Raw genomic sequence first — 17,852 nt, forward strand, 5'->3', positions numbered from 1 at the left:
TTTGGTATTATTATTGCATTTCGAGGCAGATTTCTTGTCTAGAACATATACCTTGATTGTAATATTGTGCGATAGTGTGAGAGACAATGTATCATAGAGTCAATGATGACTCTTTTATTAGTTTTATGTCAAAATATTTGTATATCATCATATCCTGCAACTCTTATCAGTAAAACACACTTTGTTTAATTTTTGTATCAGCTGCTGTCTATGTTTATTTCATTGAGCAGTGTGAATTGAACTTAATAGCATCAAAAAGGAAGTTTGTGTACAGATATTTAATCTGTACATACAATATGAATCTGGGATGTAAAGTGTTAAATTTGTTTTAGAAATGAACAGAAGTCAAGAGAAGCAGGATATCAGATTTCCGATCAGAAACGAAAGTGATTTTAAGTATTTTAGTGCGTGGTTAATTCAAGTACAGTTCAAGCAACAAATTGACAATCCTGTACATTATAAACCTACATCACTGTATTAAATTGAGTTTTGGCTGAGCACTTCAAATATCACCACAAGGAGTTAATTTCTTTCAACAAGAAATTTATTCACATTATGCTGCACTCAACCCAGGCTAGGTAATTAGGGACCAAACAGGAATGTATTCCTTTAAATGCAGAGTACATAAATAGTGCTGCAAGCTAGATTCATGCCTGGATGAAGGCATTACTTATAGATCCATATGGCGTCCGTCCGTCTATTCATCACAATGGTTTAAAGTTAACTAGCAAGACTCTCTTTATGATACATAACTTGGATACTGCTTGTCCAACTGCATGCAAACTTGGGTAGTATGTTAAATCCAGTATTAGAGCTTTGTAGGTTAAGACTCTCAATATACTCTTTTATCTTTTAATGGAAAATTCATTCTTAAAAGATTTAATTATGGTTACCAAGCATTCGTTAATAAGCAGTGCATAATTAACATACAAATGGGCTACCGGTAATTAAAGGACAAGTCCACCCCAACAAAAACTTGATTTGAATAAAAAGAGAAAAATTCAACAAGCATAACACTGAACATTTCATCAAAATCGGAAGTAAAATAAGAAAATTATGACATTTTAAAGTTTCGCTTCATTTCACAAAACAGTAATATGCACATCTCGGTCGGTATGCAAATGAGGGAACTGATGACATCACTCACTATTTCTTTTGTATTTTGTTATATGAAATATGAAATATTTTTATTTTCTCGTTATTGTCATGTGAAATGAGGTTTCATTCCTCCCTGAACACATTGAATTCCATTATTTTAATATTTTGTGCTTCAGGCAAGGAGGTCCTAATCGTCAAATTCGTAAAAATTGAAATATTGTATAATTCAAACAATAAAAAACAAAAGAAATAGTGAGTGGGTGACATCATCGACTCTCTCATTTGGATGTAACTGGCTCGTTCATATAACTATTTTGTTAAAAATAAGCGAAACTTTGAAATGTCATAACTTTATTATTTTACATCCGATTTTGATGAAATTTTCAGCAGTGTGCTCGTCTGATTTTTCTCTATTGATTCCAATCAACATTTTTCTGAGGTGGACTTGACCTTTAAACGCACAGTCACTAGGCACTATATTGTGGTGTGTATATGTTAATCATTTCTGCAGATATAATGTACCTGGCAAGTGTTGTAATTCTTTTATTTTGATGTTATAGAATAAATTATATTGGCCATTGGGATTCAAAATTTCATGCCCATAAATATACATTTATCAAATATGGTAACACTAATGGACATTAAATTTGTTTCTAAACAGGTATACGTATGGTCAGCCTGTACGAGGTCACATCTCTGCAGTTATTGCAGTTTTTGACCAATTTGACAGACTTCCAGGGACGAGCAGCATGGTATTTGAAGAGGTGAGAAATCAAACTTATAATGAGTTTTGATAGATTCAAATATAACTCAAAATGTGATTTTCATAAAATTTCTCTGTTTCTTAACCACACAAATTTAGATAAATCCCAATATTATATTGATTTGAATATATCAGAACTATATGTAAGATGGGACCCTGGTGTTCTACATGATGCTGCTTTCTTTTATTCCAAATAATATCAATATTATAATAGGCTTGTAATGCTTACTGTGCTTTCTTGTATGAGTGGTGGTCCCCAAGTCTGCGCACCTAACAACTCGAGTTAAGATTTAGCATGAATTTCTTTTTATTTCACAATATCTTTCAGTTAATAATGTTCCTTATATTATTATGAGTAAGTGTACCAAATATCTCATAAAAATTTGAAAGAAATATGGGATTTTCTTGGAAAAAACCTTATGCAGTCATTGTCAGATTGAAAAAAAAAATGGTACCCCATGTCTGCGCACCCATTCACTTTGTACACGATTCAGGGATTTTGATGAGAAATGCTGCATTTTTTGAGGCCGTCACATGGAATGCCCAAATTCATTATATTTCCAGCATTTTTAGTCAGATTTTTTAATGAATATCTGTCTGTATTGCATGTGTAAAGTCTGTGTTTGTTGCGTATCTTCTTTTACTAGTATCGCTCAGATATGCGTCTGGGCAGACAAGGGGGACTGCGCAGACTTGGGGGAACTTGCCATAATAAATCTTCTGTTTCTGGACCCCATAACACAATAGTTTAGAGGTTGATCATTCAGTTGACACAATGTGCATACAATTATCAGTGCAATTATTAACAAAATAAAACCAAACTGAGAATGAGCCCTGAGATCTATAACTGAGCTTTTTATTACGATGCCTGGTGGGTTTTTCATAGAGCTGATTGAAATGTTAAGAATAAATGATATAATTCATTTTTAATTTATGAACAGCTTCATGAAACACGCACCTGGGGTCGTTTCACTAAAGAGGTGTGACTTTAGAGTCATGCTTTATCACCAACAACGCATAATCTGATTGATGGATATACAGTAGTCGTGTATATAATCTGACCAGTGTGGTGATGCGTTATATTCTGCACGCAACTGAAATTTGTATGCAAGTTTAAGGGGATGATGCAAGAAAATATTTGCAATCAATTGCAAATATTCTGTTGCAATTTTACAACTGATAGATCAATTTTAGCTCTAGCAAATCAGATTACACTCCTTGTTTCAAGGAGCAGATAAGCAATCAATCAAGAATTTGCAATGAATTGCAAGACAGATAATTGATTTAGGGACCCTCAAAAGGCTTGCAATTGATCGCAAGTTTCTTGCAACACCCCATAAGTCACACTATAATCTTTGTGAAACACCCACCTTAGGGGTGTTTCACAAAGATTTAAGTATGATCTAAGAGTCCCACTTAAATACAGACACGTATTCAACAAGCAATCTTATTGATCAATACACAGTGGCGCAGCTCCTCTTGGCATGGTCTGACCAGTGCAGTCATGCCTTTTATTAGGCACACAACTAGGCATTTAAGTGCAACTGTAAGTCATACTTGATTCATTGTGAACCCCACCCCCCCCCCCCCCCCCCGGTCTTCCTTTTATTAATAGGAAGCTGACGAGGACACAGGTTGCAAAGATATTACTGTTGAAGCTGAGAGTTTATTGCGAGAAGCACTTCAGTCAAGCTATTTTCGCCGTCAGCTGAGCTTGTATGTCTCTGCTCATTTCACAGAAAGGGGCACAGGTAATCCAATGCATTAGGTATATTGTATCATCTTTGAAATAGAGCTGGCCAAAAATGTAATCTTTTTTTTTCTTCTATGGAACAAACTTCTGCATTTCTGATGTATTAAGTTGTATAAACAAGAACTACTTTGATATTATGGTTATGCTTTCATGGCAGCACTAGTTCAATATTTAGGTTGTGTCCTATGAACACACTTACTCTGTAGATATTATTCGTTTTCAATTTATGACGTGTAGAGATAGAATCGTGAAATATCTTCTCAAACTGAATTAAAATCAAATACTGGTATATGTTGTTTGGCAAGAGAAATTCAAAACATATCCTGTGTTTACATGATCAGGAAGGAAAAGGTCATTTAATGAAGACCTGATGACCCACTTACAAAAGCACGTTTTTCCTGTTTGGATAAACAAAATTGTTAATGCATTATTAAATAAAAATCTATCAAGTGTTCTCTGGCATACTAGTAAATGATTCTTTAACTCATTGGAAGTTTTGTTGTTGCCATAGATTTTAAGAGATTTCATCTAATCCTTCCTGATTGTCAGATCTACCCAAAATCAGAATTATGTGTAATCAATTAATCAAGAAAGAAAGAAAGAAAGAAAGAAACAAGATGAAGTGAGTTTGAATTGCCCTTTTTTTTGCCTCCTCTCTATTATGGTCACAAGAGAGTTTGAAGTCAAATTGTAATTTGTGACTAAAAGTTCATGTTTAAAAAAGTACTTGTCAGTATAAGGCTTTGTTTTGTATGTGATGTGTACATTTTCCCTTCATTTCTCTCTCCTTCTATCTTTGTTAAAGGTGTAATGATGAATGCTACTAGTAGAGATGCTAAGATTGAGAAGGACATTTTTTCAATCAAGATTAAAGGCCCGGATTATTTCAAACCCTTACTACCATACCGTGGAAAGGTAAGTTACCCTTTCACTTTGCCCCAAACAAAATTTAGCAGATTCCACTATTGATAACTGAAAATTAATAAAATACATTACGATATTGATCAGTTAATACCTTTTGATTATGCTCTGCATCCTGTAAAACATTTATAGCCTTTCTAAAGTCCAGATGCAAGTCTGATGAACCTTCAGTGAAAACATTGGATTTTGCTCATTTTTGTACTTTTGCATCCTTTCAAAAATATTTGCATGATGATGAAAACAAATACTATATATGGAATGGACTTGGCCTCTATTCCTTGCAACAACAATGTATCATTTTCTTGTGATAAAAAGAGTTTCCTTTGAAAGTAACATTCAATTTCCCAATCACAAAAATGATCTAGTTCAATCTATTTTTTGTGGTTGTTTTCTTTGGCTGTTGGATAGATGGAAATGGGGGTATTATGGGTAATTATATCATACTCTGAGATATGATTTCTATATAAGAGTGAAAGAAGATCAACCTCAGTGAGAATAGATAATGAGTGAGAGCTGTGTTGAAGTTTACAATTATTTGCCTATCAAAATGAAGAAATTCTGAGAATAAAAAAAGACTTAGTTGGTAAACACTGGTTCTTTGAAATATTTTATTCTCTATACCACAAATTCGCACATAGACATTGGTTTTAATTAATATTCTTTTTTTTTGTCAGGTTGTATTGACTTATCCTGATGGTTCACCAGTAGGCTTCAAGACAGTGATAGTTTTGTGTCGTGATGACCGTCAGTCCTATGAAACCCAAGCCGATGGAACAGCTGACTTCATGATTGATACAACTCACAGATCTTCAATTGCCTCATTAAGCATTAGGGTAATACACCTTAAGTTGTTGACATTTATAAACAGTTCTTGGGTTATTTACAAATTGAAGAATATAGTAAATTTGAATTTTAAAAAAACAGAAGAGTCAAGCTAAATTTCTTTCATTGCTGCTTCAAATGAATAATAAAGGAGTATGGCTGTATGTAACCCAGACCCATTCTTATTTGCACTTTCCAAAACAAGGCTTTTGGTCTATTCCCCCATTGATGAAATTGAAGGGGACCATTTATTATTTCATTTTCAAATGGAGTCTCCCAATATTAACTTGAATTAATAAAATTTAAAGTTAAACGATTATTGGAATGTAGCTAAGTATCACAATAATATACAGGTTCCGAGACTGCTAGTCAACGCTCACTGCTGAAAATATCTGGATTGTTATGTGTCGGTAGAACAGTAAAAAAAAGGTCATGTTCAAATTTCCAGATGATAGGCGACCTATAGTCATAGATCACAGGTTGTAGCTCATTCTATATCCAAATCAGTTTCTGCGCAATAAGCAGGGACATTCGTGCCCTATGGACACTACATATTCAGACAGATGATAATTGTGAACCTTGTTTCTTGTTTATTATTTCCAGTGTACCTTTACAAAATGCCAAATAGCATCTCCCTGTTGAATCTTACTCTGCATTTCTTATGCCTAGTCAGCATGAGTGTCTATTATGGCTTCTTTTCTATATATGAATGCTGAGCGGATTCAAGCTAATAGATGCTCTTTATCTACATATTAATGCCACTCACTCTATTTTATCTTTGATTCCCCAGGCAGAAGTAGATGAGGCTTCCCAGGCTGATTTACCAGAATATTTCTCTTGGCCCCATACTTCACCGGTATTCAAGTGGATCACAGCATGGTATTCTCCAAGTGGTTCATTTCTTCAAATCTCAGATATCACAGATACATTATCTATTAATCAGCCCGTTCCTGTTCATCTCCATTTCACATTGCCAAGGAATGAGACACAGATCACTTTCTTTTACAGGGTAAGTTTGGGAAATCCTTTATGAGTTTAACCCTTTGCGTGCGACGGGCTTCCACAAAAGCCCAGCGAGTCGTTCACTTAGCTACGACGGGCTTCTACAGAAGCTGAGATATGTTTGGTTTAATTCAATGAAGTTTTTCAGCTTTTTCGTAATTGTTATGTACTAAAACCTCTGCCACTATTTCCTTTATAAACCTATTTCGATAACAGATTGAAAAAAATATACAGCTACGTGGGGAAAAATCCTGAAAAAAGGAAATCATTTCAACTTTACCCGATTTTTTCGTTGGAGTCTGACGGGGAGGATAAATTTTGTGACGAGCACGTACGCGCGCACACAAGGCCTGATCACGTGATTTGTTCTGATCACGTGATTTGATCCATATCGTTTTTATAGAATATATACGCTAACATCTTTTCTGCAAGATCGTCACGTAATAAGCTACGCGTTTATTCACCATTTTCGTCTTATTTGTTTCATCAAGGAGATATCACTCTAGATAGAATGATATCTCCTTGGTTTCATCGATCGATTGTATTTTCAGAAAAACAAAAAGCTTGTAATTTCTTAGTACTTTGAGCTGATCTCGGTGCACTTTTGAACTTTTTCCCTCCCCATCATCCCCCTTCTTATTATTTTTGTCTACTATTCTGAAAAAAAAAGAGAAAAGAAAACAATTCTCGCTACCCCAAATAGCGATTTCGCCGAGATCCGGGAAAATCCCTGTAACGCGCATTGCATTATGGGATAGCTTTTTCGGTATTACAACTTCCTGTTCGGAAGTCCAATGCACTGTTTTGCCATTCAGATCAACAGTGCCGTCATGCACTACAACACAACGTCGCTTTCGCTCGGAAAGTTCGTGATCACAACCATCTCTTTCACGATAAAGTTTAACGGCCTTTTGGCTAAAGTCATTAATTCTTCACGACGCTTTCCATTGCAAGGTATTCCTTTGTCAGTTAAGATTTTTTTAATTCCGAAACTGATTTTTTATCCATTTTGTGGTCGACGAAAAATTGAACAGAACGAATGCTGTATATATTTAGCGTCTAGTCGAATACGATCGTGGTATCAGGCCGGTCGCTAAATGCAAAATTTTAAGATATTCATTTTTTGTTTAATTTTTTATAACCAAATAAAAACATGAATAAAAATTATTTTCACGTATTTTTTAGTTTTATTTATAATTCAAATAGAATAAAACTGACAAAATTAAATAAAAAGTATTATAATCTGTACATATTACGCTGATTGGCATCGATTTCAGCGTGGTGGAAAACTCAGTATCGCGAACCCCGCGCGAGCATGACTCTTAACCGGAAGTGGTGATGACGACCCGACGGAGTGAAAATTATCTCGTCTCGCGCATTATGAGATTTTTGTTCCTATTTGGGGTAGCGAGAATTAAGCACACCATTCATCTTCTGCTCTTTTCAAAAGGGAAACGTCCATGTAGTTCATGATATCGGCACTACCCGAACAAAAGAATGTCTGGGTGGCCACTCAAACAAATTCCTTCCGAAAAGAGCAGGATACAGATGGTCAACGCCCCGAACAAAAGGAAGATTAGTGTTTATCGGCAGGATGACCCATTGAATGCTTTTCATACTTAGCAATACAAAAAGCTTTTATGAATACTTTTTTTTCGACCAACATACCGTATCTTAAAAAAGAATTGTCTCATTTACCGACAACACAGGTGCTTATGACATCCGTCAGTGATTCATATTGCATAAAAGCGCTACCCCTGGGTGATGACGCATATAAGGATGAACGAAGAATCATTTAGGGAAATTATAGAAAAATATGTTCAGATGTCACGGAGAACGAGAGAGAATGAGAAACAGAGATAAAAGGGGGAATAGACAAGTGCGCTTTTGCTAAAATTCCATAAATATCTACTTAAACGAATAACAACATGACTTTATTTTTTGGTTAGATTACTTTTGAAAAATCCCACAACGTTCGTTTGTCGCAACTCGGTCCCCAGACCCTTTTTATCATTATTCTTGATTGACCTTCCCCCCCCCCCCCAGATGGAAATGTTCTGACCTACACTCTAATATTGCTTGTTTGTCTCCTCTCTCCGATTTTCTGTTTTTTTGCGAGTAACGCGGTAGAAAAAATAAAAATAAAGACCGTCCTGGCCACTTTTTTCCCCGTTACGACCCCCCCCCCAGAAAAAAAAAAATCGCATTTGGGGCGCTTACCATGGTTAGCATCTAAACCAAAAAATTTGGAAAAAGATGTTATACAGGGACAGCAATGTTTTTTTATGGTGCAGGGGTTGAGCTGTGGGACGGGGTGAAGCGGCAAAAAACACAATTCACAATTTGTTAATTCATGTCATTTTACAGAATGAATTTATAATAGGTTAGGTTTTAGAAGCTCTTCATCTTATTTCCTTTTCTCTCCCAGATGAAAACGTTTGCATTGAAAAGTTGCTGGAAACATAATCACTTCAAATGATAAAACCAAAAATGAACTAAAAGTTTCCTCGTGCGAAATGGAGGAAATAGAATGATACAGGATGGTAATTTGTTTGTCTGGCGTGTCACCCGATAGAACCCTCTCAATCCTACAAACTTTTATTCATGTGTGACCTACACTCCCCCCCCCAAAAAAAATGTTGATACCGATCAATATTTTATTGATTTTCCTACTTTTTCGCCAATTTCTTTCTTCTTTTTTTTTTTTTACCGGCGAATAGCGTGGTAGAAAAGATTTATCAAAATATCTGATTTAAAAAAATAAAAAACAGGGGCCATTGAGCGTTTTTTATAATGGAGGGGTTGAGCTGAATGTGGGAGGGAGTGGACCGGCCCAAAAAAAGTCATAAATTTATATAGACTTCAGATTTTTTTCCCACATGTTTGCTGAAAGGGTGAGGACTGAAACTTCCTACCAACTCCGCTGCCTCTGTACTATGAGATTGAACGATTAAAACGATAGAGACAAAAATGAATTCTAACTATTGTGAATGTTTTTTTAATGATTTATATATTACTTTGTTTTCGGCTGTGAAATCAAGGAGACAATATAACAAATGAAGAAGATAATCGAACAAAACGAAAGAACAAATTAAAAAAACACTTATGATTACGGATGCTATAATTTATTCAAGAAAATTTACTTTCTCTTACTTTCAGTAATTGCTATTATGGCTCTTTTTGAGGGAATAGTAAGATAGAGAAAGAAACGTAGAAAGTGACAAGAAGAGAATTGGGAGGTATGATTTCAGACTTACAATTTTAGTCACTTTTATTTGTTTAACACTTTGAAATAATTTCAGGATATTACAAATCGAATACCGGTGCGCAAACTTCAGGAACAAAATTATTTTATCATAATAATAGCTGCGTGGAAAATCGAATTAAATGAGACATATAATTTATGAAAAAATCTAAAAAAGAAAATTACTTTTGGTGAAAGATTGAGGCCTCTGTCTTGCCATAACCCTAAGCCCCAAGTTCACAAAAAATAGTTTAGTTGTGCATTTTTATACGATGATGATGATCATCATCATATTGTCTTTTGCGAAAGATATCTACCCATGTTATCAATATAGAAAATGGAAGATGATATAGAATTTATTGTGAAATGACAGTTACAATAGTAATTTCAAAAGGTTTCTCGAGACATTATTTGAGAAACTGGGGGAAAAAAAACCCAAAATTTTCGACATTCCCACTTCAATTTGTAATTCACGTCATTTTATAGAGTGAATTTGTCATGTTAGGTTTTGGAAGCTCTTCATCTCATTCTCTCTTTCTCTCCCATGTGAAAATTTCTGCACTGAAAATTTGACAAAAGCATAATCAGTTCAAACGCTAAAACTAACAATGAACTAAAAGTTTCCTCGCCGGAAATTGAGGAAATAGAATGAGAATTTACTTTGAGGCATCCACCTAAAAAAAACCACATGTTTGTTTGACATGTCCCGACAAACCCCTCTCAATCTTACACCTACCCCTCCCCCTAAAAATTGAAGAAAAAAAATTTCGCCAGTTTCTTTCTTCTTTTTTTTTTCTTTTGTTTTTCAGGCGAATAGCGTAGCACAAAAGGATCCATATAAAGAAAAAAAAAAGACAGGTTGACCTTATATTTTTTGGGGGGCACTTACCCTGGTGAGAATCAACACCCAAATATTTGAAAAAGATGTATAAATAAATTTAATTTAGATGCTACAATCATGACAATTTCAATAGATAAAAATAATTCACTTTCTCTTATTGTGACGAACAGTAATCAGTAGCATGGTTATTTTGGAGGGAAAAGGGAGATAGAAAAATGAAACGTAGAACGAGACGAGGAGAGCGCTGGGAGGTATGATTTCAGATCCACTATTTGAGTCACATTTACCCCCTTCGCTCTTTGAAATTGCAACAGGAAAACAAATCGAAGACTGGTATGCAATCTTCAGGAACAAAATTATTTTTCATTACAAACTATAATTCATGAAAAGAAGAAACCAAAGGCGATTTTTAGTGAAACATTGAGGCCACCGTCTTAAAGCCCAGAATGCAAAAATCACAAAATAGTTTCGGACTTTCGTTGCGCAGCATCATCATCGTACTTGCAAGGGAATATTCACCCTTTTTTATTCATTCTGGAAAATAAAGGTATTTGGTATGCTGTGATTTCACCCAAAACAGATTATCGTCGTAATTATACACTTTGCAAATGATCTGTATACAAGGGGGTAAAGAGACCATTCATGAGTAGCGTGACAATAGGCAATGAAAAAAAGTACCAGAGCAGACAACAAAGCAATATCGATGGAACCCGACTTGTCCGCGCGTGCTGATTGCCCTTATGCATTTTTGTACACAGTGCCTATTGACTTGGGGAAAAAGCGAAGATTTGACAAAATAACACGACTTTTTCCTCGTAAATTTCTTAACTATTCTGTTGATTTGAGAAGCGAGACCTTTAGTTCTAGAAAGAAAAATGTCTGATCTTTCATCTTTACATTCACTAAAAATCCTGAAAATACTTCAGTTTGGCGCAATTAGCAATAGATTAGAAAAAACACCCGAAAACACCGCCACAGATCCAAATACCAGCAATGTACAAAAACGGCTCCGCTGCAGGGAGAGGTATCCGGTTTCGCGGGCCCGCACGCAAAGGGTTAATCTAGCTCTGTTTCACTTATGTGGCGAGCATCATGCAAGACATATATCCATCCATTTGAGGGATGGGGGGGGGGTGAGTGAATTAGATAAAATAGAAGGAATCTGTCCAAGAGATTTGTCCAGGATAGTATGTTTCAGAGTCTTCTTTAGCTAAGTGTTAGTGTGAGTGTGTATGAGTTACGTCTCTGTGTGTGGGTTTCGGTGCAGATGTGCATATAATAATCAAATGTGAGGGCGTACATGAGTATTTGTTCATGTTAACGAACATGCACACAATTAATGTGTTTATATTGAAAACAAAAACAAGGAATGATTTGAGTTGCATAGGTTCATTAACTTTCTAGGACCAATTTTCTTTAATGCCTTTTTGGTTGCACAAGCTTTATTAGATATATATACAGTGCGTCCCCCCCAACAAAAAAAAACGAGGTTTAGCGATGATTTGTCATATCTTAATCACAAATATAATAGACAAATGACCTATCATTGTAAAGCTTCGAATCTCCTCTTTCAGATATTATAGCATACAATATTTCTTATCCACGCATGAGTGAGTAAAAACAATTTGAAGAAAGGATAGCAAAAAGTCATTTGACGGGAGGTATCAAAATATCAAAAAGAAAATCACATGCCTAAAAAGTTCAATATCTGCTTTTTAATTTGATAGCTAAATAGCAGAAAATGGTAAAAAAAAATAAAGCTATGCTTCTATGCTTCTTCATAAAAATGATCGTTTTCCATAATTTCATGAAACATACATGTTTTCACCGGTTTCTCACCTAAGCTATCGCATGGTTAACAAAAGACTTTATGCATGGCTGATCGTCAACAAAATGGTGTGTCGAGTAAGTCTGAAAGCAATCCTGTAATACCTCGTCATTTTATGAAACTATTGGAATTCAAGCCTTATTTCAAATAAACTGACATTCTTTTTTCTTGACCGTTTTCTGTAATTGAAGCAAATTAAAGAGCAGATATTGAACTTTTTAAAAATTTGATTTTCTTATTGAAACTCAGATACCTCTCGCCAAGTGACTTTTTGGTTTTTCTTTCTTCAAATTGTTTTTGCTCACTAATGCATGAATGATGAATACTCTTAGTTATTTCAAATGAAAGAGGAGACTAAGCTTTACAATGGTAGGTCATTTGTCTATTGTATTTGTGATTAAGTTATGATAAATCATCCATAAATCTAGGATTTGTTTTTTATGGGACGCACTGTATATATATTTTTTTTGAGATGCCAGTTTTACAAGTTTTCTGGCTGACTTGTTTTTTTATTCGTAAAGATTATTTCTGGAGGAAGAATCACAGCTAGTGGTAAATACAGCTGGACCAACAACATTGAAAGCACAGCTGATAGAGATCTACCCATTATTCAGTCTGAGATCATCTCTCGAATCGCAGCCTCTAGCTCAGCCTCTTCACGATCTAGACGTCAACTCAGACGTCGTTCCTCTGTTATTTGGCGACGATATGAAGGTACATTATGATTCTGGACAACTTATTTGATATTATAAACAAAGGTGAAAATGTTCCCTTCTATCAATGATATGAAGTTAATTGGCCATGATAGGCCATTTGCTCTCTGCCAGCCATGTAAATGTGACTCCCCTCCCCCAAAAAAAATAATTAAAAAAAGTAAATGGAAAAATGAATAAATGAATAAATAAACAGATAAATAAATAAATTAATGAATGAATGAATTAATTAATTAGAGCTGAATTGCACTCATCAGTCGTTTTTTTCTCCCCTGGTTCCAATTGCATTTCTTTATTATGTTATATAAAATTGGTTTTACCTTTCTTTTTGTGTCTGTCTGCAGATGTTGCCCCTGAGTTACCAAACTATCACAGGAATGGCACCAAAGCCAGTGCCGTCTTTTTCTTCAATGCAATCTCTGAAATGTCTCCAAATAGTAAAATCCTTGTCTATTATATCCGGAATGATAATGAAGTGGTCAGTGCAAGCACTAACTTAAAAATGGCAGCTGCTTTTAAGAATCAGGTACGTTGTAGATTTTTCTTCTTAAATTAAACACCAAGAGCAGCTTGTACAGGTATATACAGGTATATACATGTATTTAGACAATGAGAGATGTTTGGTGAATTAAAAAGAGGAATGAGCAAAATTCCTGTTAAGCCCCTAAATTTCAGTATTCTTGTGGGGTTGGGAGAAATATTCTATTTGTTGCCTTTCTGTGAAAATTATTTTAATATCTTGTTACCTCTCAAAATGGCCTCTTGCGTTTCTTTAACAGATAATGAATAGTTTTTGTCTCACCTGCATAGCAGAGTGAGACTATAGGCGCCGCTTTTCCGACGGCGACGGCGACGGCGGCGGCGGCGTCAACACCAAATCTTAACCTGAGGTTAAGTTTTTGAAATGACAGCATAACTTAGAAAGTATATGGACCTAGTTCATGAAACTTGGCCATAAGGTTAATCAAGTATTACTAAACATCCTGCCTGAGTTTCATGTCACATGACCAAGGTCAAAGGTCATTTAGGGTCAATGAACTTAGACCATGTTGGGGGAATCAACATCAAAATCTTAACCTAAGGTTAAGTTTTTGAAATGTCATCATAACTTAGAAAATATATGGACCTAGTTCATGAAACTTATACATAAGGTTAATCAAGTATCACTGAACTTCCTGCATGAGTTTCACGTCACATGACCAAGGTCAAAGGTCATTTAGGGTCAATTAACTTTGGCCGAATTGGGGGTATCTGTTGAATTACCATCATAACTTTGAAAGTTTATGGATCTGATTCATGAAACTTGGACATAATAGTAATCAAGTATTACTGAACATCCTGTGCAAGTTTCAGGTCACATGATCAAGGTCAAAGGTCATTTAGGGTCAATGAACTTTGGCCAAATTGGGGTATTTGTTGAATTACAGCCATAAATTTGAAAGTGTGTTGGTCTAGTTCATAAAACTTGGACATAATAGTAATCAAGTATCACTGAACATCCTGTGCGAGTTTCAGGTCACATGATCAAGGTCAAAGGTCATGTAAGGTCAAAGAACTTTGGCCACGTTGGGGGTATTTGTTGAATTGCCATCATATCTCTATAAGTGTATTGGTCTAGTTCATAAAACGTGGAAATAAGAGTAACCAAGTATCACTGAACATCTTGTGCGAGTTATAGTAGTTTTCAAAATCAGCACTGCTGCTATATTGAATCGCGTGATGCAGGTGAGACGGCCAGAGGCATTCCACTTGTTTAAATATATCCCCCTCCCATTGATATTTTTAAATGATTTGACTTTAATATAAATTATAAGATCAAATACTTAGCTTTGTTTTATGAGGTTTTTGAAATCAATACCAGTAATTAAACTGTATAGTATGCTTCACATGTATCTTCTTGATCTTTTTACCAGGTATCGGTTGAGTTTCTAAATGAGAGGGTGATACGACCAGGTCAAACTGCTTCTATAGCTCTCAATGCTAGAAATGGCTCACTCTGTGCTTTGGGTGTTGTTGATAAAAGTGTACATATCATAGGTGGAGACAATCAACTTTCTAAAGAAAAGGTTTGTTTATCATATCTCTATTAGTATCGATTGAAAGATGCACCACTCGGTTGAAACTAACAACTTGTACTGACCACACAGAAACATTGTTAGTGCTAACAATGCACACAGAGACCCTGTTACAACTGGTAATTTGGCAGCGATGCCTAATATCACAACAATGCATTACTTACACATTGAAACAAATGTTTTGACTTCACAAACCAAAAGATGTGACTGGGCTTACTGTTAGCGCTCTGTTTGGCTAACAACGTTTCTGTGTGGCCGGCACTGGAAGTTTGTTGCAATGTTGTTACTGTTAACTTATGCAATATTGACTGTTTTAAGTTTCTGTGAAATTCATAATAGAGTTCTGAGAAGAAAAAAATAATGAATTATATTTAAATTGAAACTTTGAAAAGATAAGTTACTAGGGTCTAACAAGATTACTGCTCTAAAAGATGATTGCTGCATTTTCTTCCTTTGTTAGAATATGATATAATTGTTGTACTGCAGGTGATGAATCCTTTGAATAGTTTGAGTTCAGTCCAAGGTACACTAAACGGTAGCTGCCCTACAGATTCTTCACATTTATTCTCAAGCAAGCATGCTGATAGTGCAGAAGGATTTAGGGTAAGTTACATCTGTCTTATTTCAGAGGCTTGTGTTGGCACACATCCCTACTGATCTTGGCTTTTGACTTGTACTAGAAAAAAATAGTTATCAGTTAAGTTATAGGAGTTAATCTGATTATTTACATTTACACACATCAACAAAGATATCCGTATGTAAAATACCCAATTTCTTTTTATGTTTGTTTTTAAATCATATCTTTAGAACTTTAAAATGTTTATATCAACGGTGAGGTTTATCAGTGGTATACCCTGAAGAAAGAACATACTTACTGACACTTATTTGTTCCTTTCAGGAGGAACTACATGTACATGTATGTAAGCCTGGAAGATCCATAGTGATGTTATATGGCCATGCAGTCATTTTGTAGATGCACGTTTTGAGATATTTTACTGCAAATGATCTTCTACCTTTTCTTCTCAATCCTGTATATTTTTGTTATGTTTAACATGGTTTTGATTAAGTAATGAGTAGATATGCATAGTAATTGTACCTTTTTCTTTCAGAAAGCTGATGTTGGTTTCTATAGTGATCTTAAGTTAGAAACCAGACCTTGTTGGGAAAGAAGGACACCTCCCTGCAGTAAGTGTTTCTGTAGGATGATTTAACCGTTTCATGATACATGCGCCACTAATCCACAAATATTCATTATCATGAGAGGCTTATTGGTCAACAATTTTTTTAATGAGACATAGATCTCTGTCACAGGGGGTCTGCCTCTGATAGGAAAGAAAACATGTCCAACCATCCTCTGGCCACCTTTTAATGAGCCTAACTGATAGCACCTTCAGAGGTAGTCTCAGAGAGGACTCGGGCAGGCTGGCCCTGGACATTTTATTAGTAGATGTAAACGCAAACCTACCTCAAACCCATCTCGGTCCGACTGTTGTAGTTTGTAGCACAGACCCCCCGTTGTCAATAGTGGGGTCTGCACTTGAATGAATGCTGTTGCATAAAAGTTACTTTTATTGTAATTTTGTCATCCAATGGCAACTACCATGGTAACAATGATCAACAGCCGATCAAAATCAAGGATTCCATGCAAGTTACCGTACTTTTATGCAACAGGGCCCGGGTTTGTTTGTGAATCTAATCCATTTCAATTTCTGTCTTGGGCCGGCCCGGGCCAGCAATTTGTCAGATATAACGGGGGTCTTGAAGCTTGAGTGCGAGGATTGCAGTAAAACTGTATTTTGTAAATACGGTTTGTAATCACTTGGAAATTGAAATACTGTGAGTAATGTATGGTGTTGAGAACACTTTTATTAACCAATCTCTCATTATAAATTGAAAGAAGTGACATAACAATAAGGGCACAAATTGTATAATGAAACACACAAATTTGGGGAAAATGATAAACATGTAACCTTTATATCAATAACCAATATTTTAACCCCCCTCCCTTCTCTGTTCTATGTTTGACATTTATTCATTGGGGACTATTTATTTCAATATTCTGTTTTTGTTTGTTTTTTAGGGTTTTTCTTCTTTTTTTTACATTTGGCAATGATTAAATATCAAAATATTGAATATTATGCAATATCAATGGCCTAAACCCAGGAGGAAGGTTTGAAGCACGGCTTATGTCAATTTTTATGTGTATATTACACTGAGGTAGCATGTAGATTAAGAAACTGAGAAGGTTCGATATGTGCACTAATGGGTGAAAAAACCTTAAAGTTGAATTAAGAAGACGATTCCAAATATTGAGATATTTACATTAATAGCAACCTTACAACCCCCCAAACACTAAGAGGTGATTCGACCCCCCATTTTCTTTTTTCAAAATAGTGAATTTGAACGATTTATCCCTACCCATTTTCCCTGAGTTCGCTCAAGCAATGCCTACCGAGACGGGTGTTCTTTGACTGTGACGTCACCGGGGGGTATTCGGTCCCGGTGTAGAAAACAAGGCAATGCCATTTTGTGTACTATGCACGTACGCCTTCATATTTACTTTTGTGTCAAAACTTCATTTTATTGCTATTGATTTTATGTGAACGATACTGAAAGGAAGTAATAATTATTTAAAGACATATAGTCAATAATATATCCCTACATTGTTAAAACAACTGTTCTTCTTTGTAGCGATTTTAGACGATTTTAATGCCTTGTTTTCGTTCGGGACTGTGTCCGTGGCGAAACAAGTCATAATGGAATAAACTGCAGTTAAAGTTGTATCTGCGAGC

At 35.4% G+C, this 17,852-nt stretch overlaps 1 protein-coding gene across 2 annotated transcripts in view; it reads left to right on the forward strand.

Moving 5' to 3' along the window:
* Positions 1-17,852, forward strand: part of LOC129254108 (alpha-2-macroglobulin-like) — a 41,031-nt gene that overhangs the window by 7,549 nt on the left and 15,630 nt on the right. For both annotated transcript variants that reach the window (XM_064103181.1, XM_064103231.1), the window contains exons 7-16: positions 1,760-1,862; positions 3,477-3,612; positions 4,420-4,529; positions 5,210-5,368; positions 6,148-6,366; positions 12,794-12,986; positions 13,330-13,511; positions 14,899-15,051; positions 15,547-15,663; positions 16,170-16,245. In XM_064103181.1, the coding sequence (XP_063959251.1) occupies positions 1,760-1,862; positions 3,477-3,612; positions 4,420-4,529; positions 5,210-5,368; positions 6,148-6,366; positions 12,794-12,986; positions 13,330-13,511; positions 14,899-15,051; positions 15,547-15,663; positions 16,170-16,245 (1,448 nt within the window). The remainder of the gene's footprint in view (positions 1-1,759; positions 1,863-3,476; positions 3,613-4,419; positions 4,530-5,209; positions 5,369-6,147; positions 6,367-12,793; positions 12,987-13,329; positions 13,512-14,898; positions 15,052-15,546; positions 15,664-16,169; positions 16,246-17,852) is intronic.

This window comes from Lytechinus pictus, chromosome 1 (genome assembly GCF_037042905.1).
Source record: "Lytechinus pictus isolate F3 Inbred chromosome 1, Lp3.0, whole genome shotgun sequence".
Taxonomy (NCBI): Eukaryota; Metazoa; Echinodermata; class Echinoidea; order Temnopleuroida; family Toxopneustidae; genus Lytechinus; species Lytechinus pictus.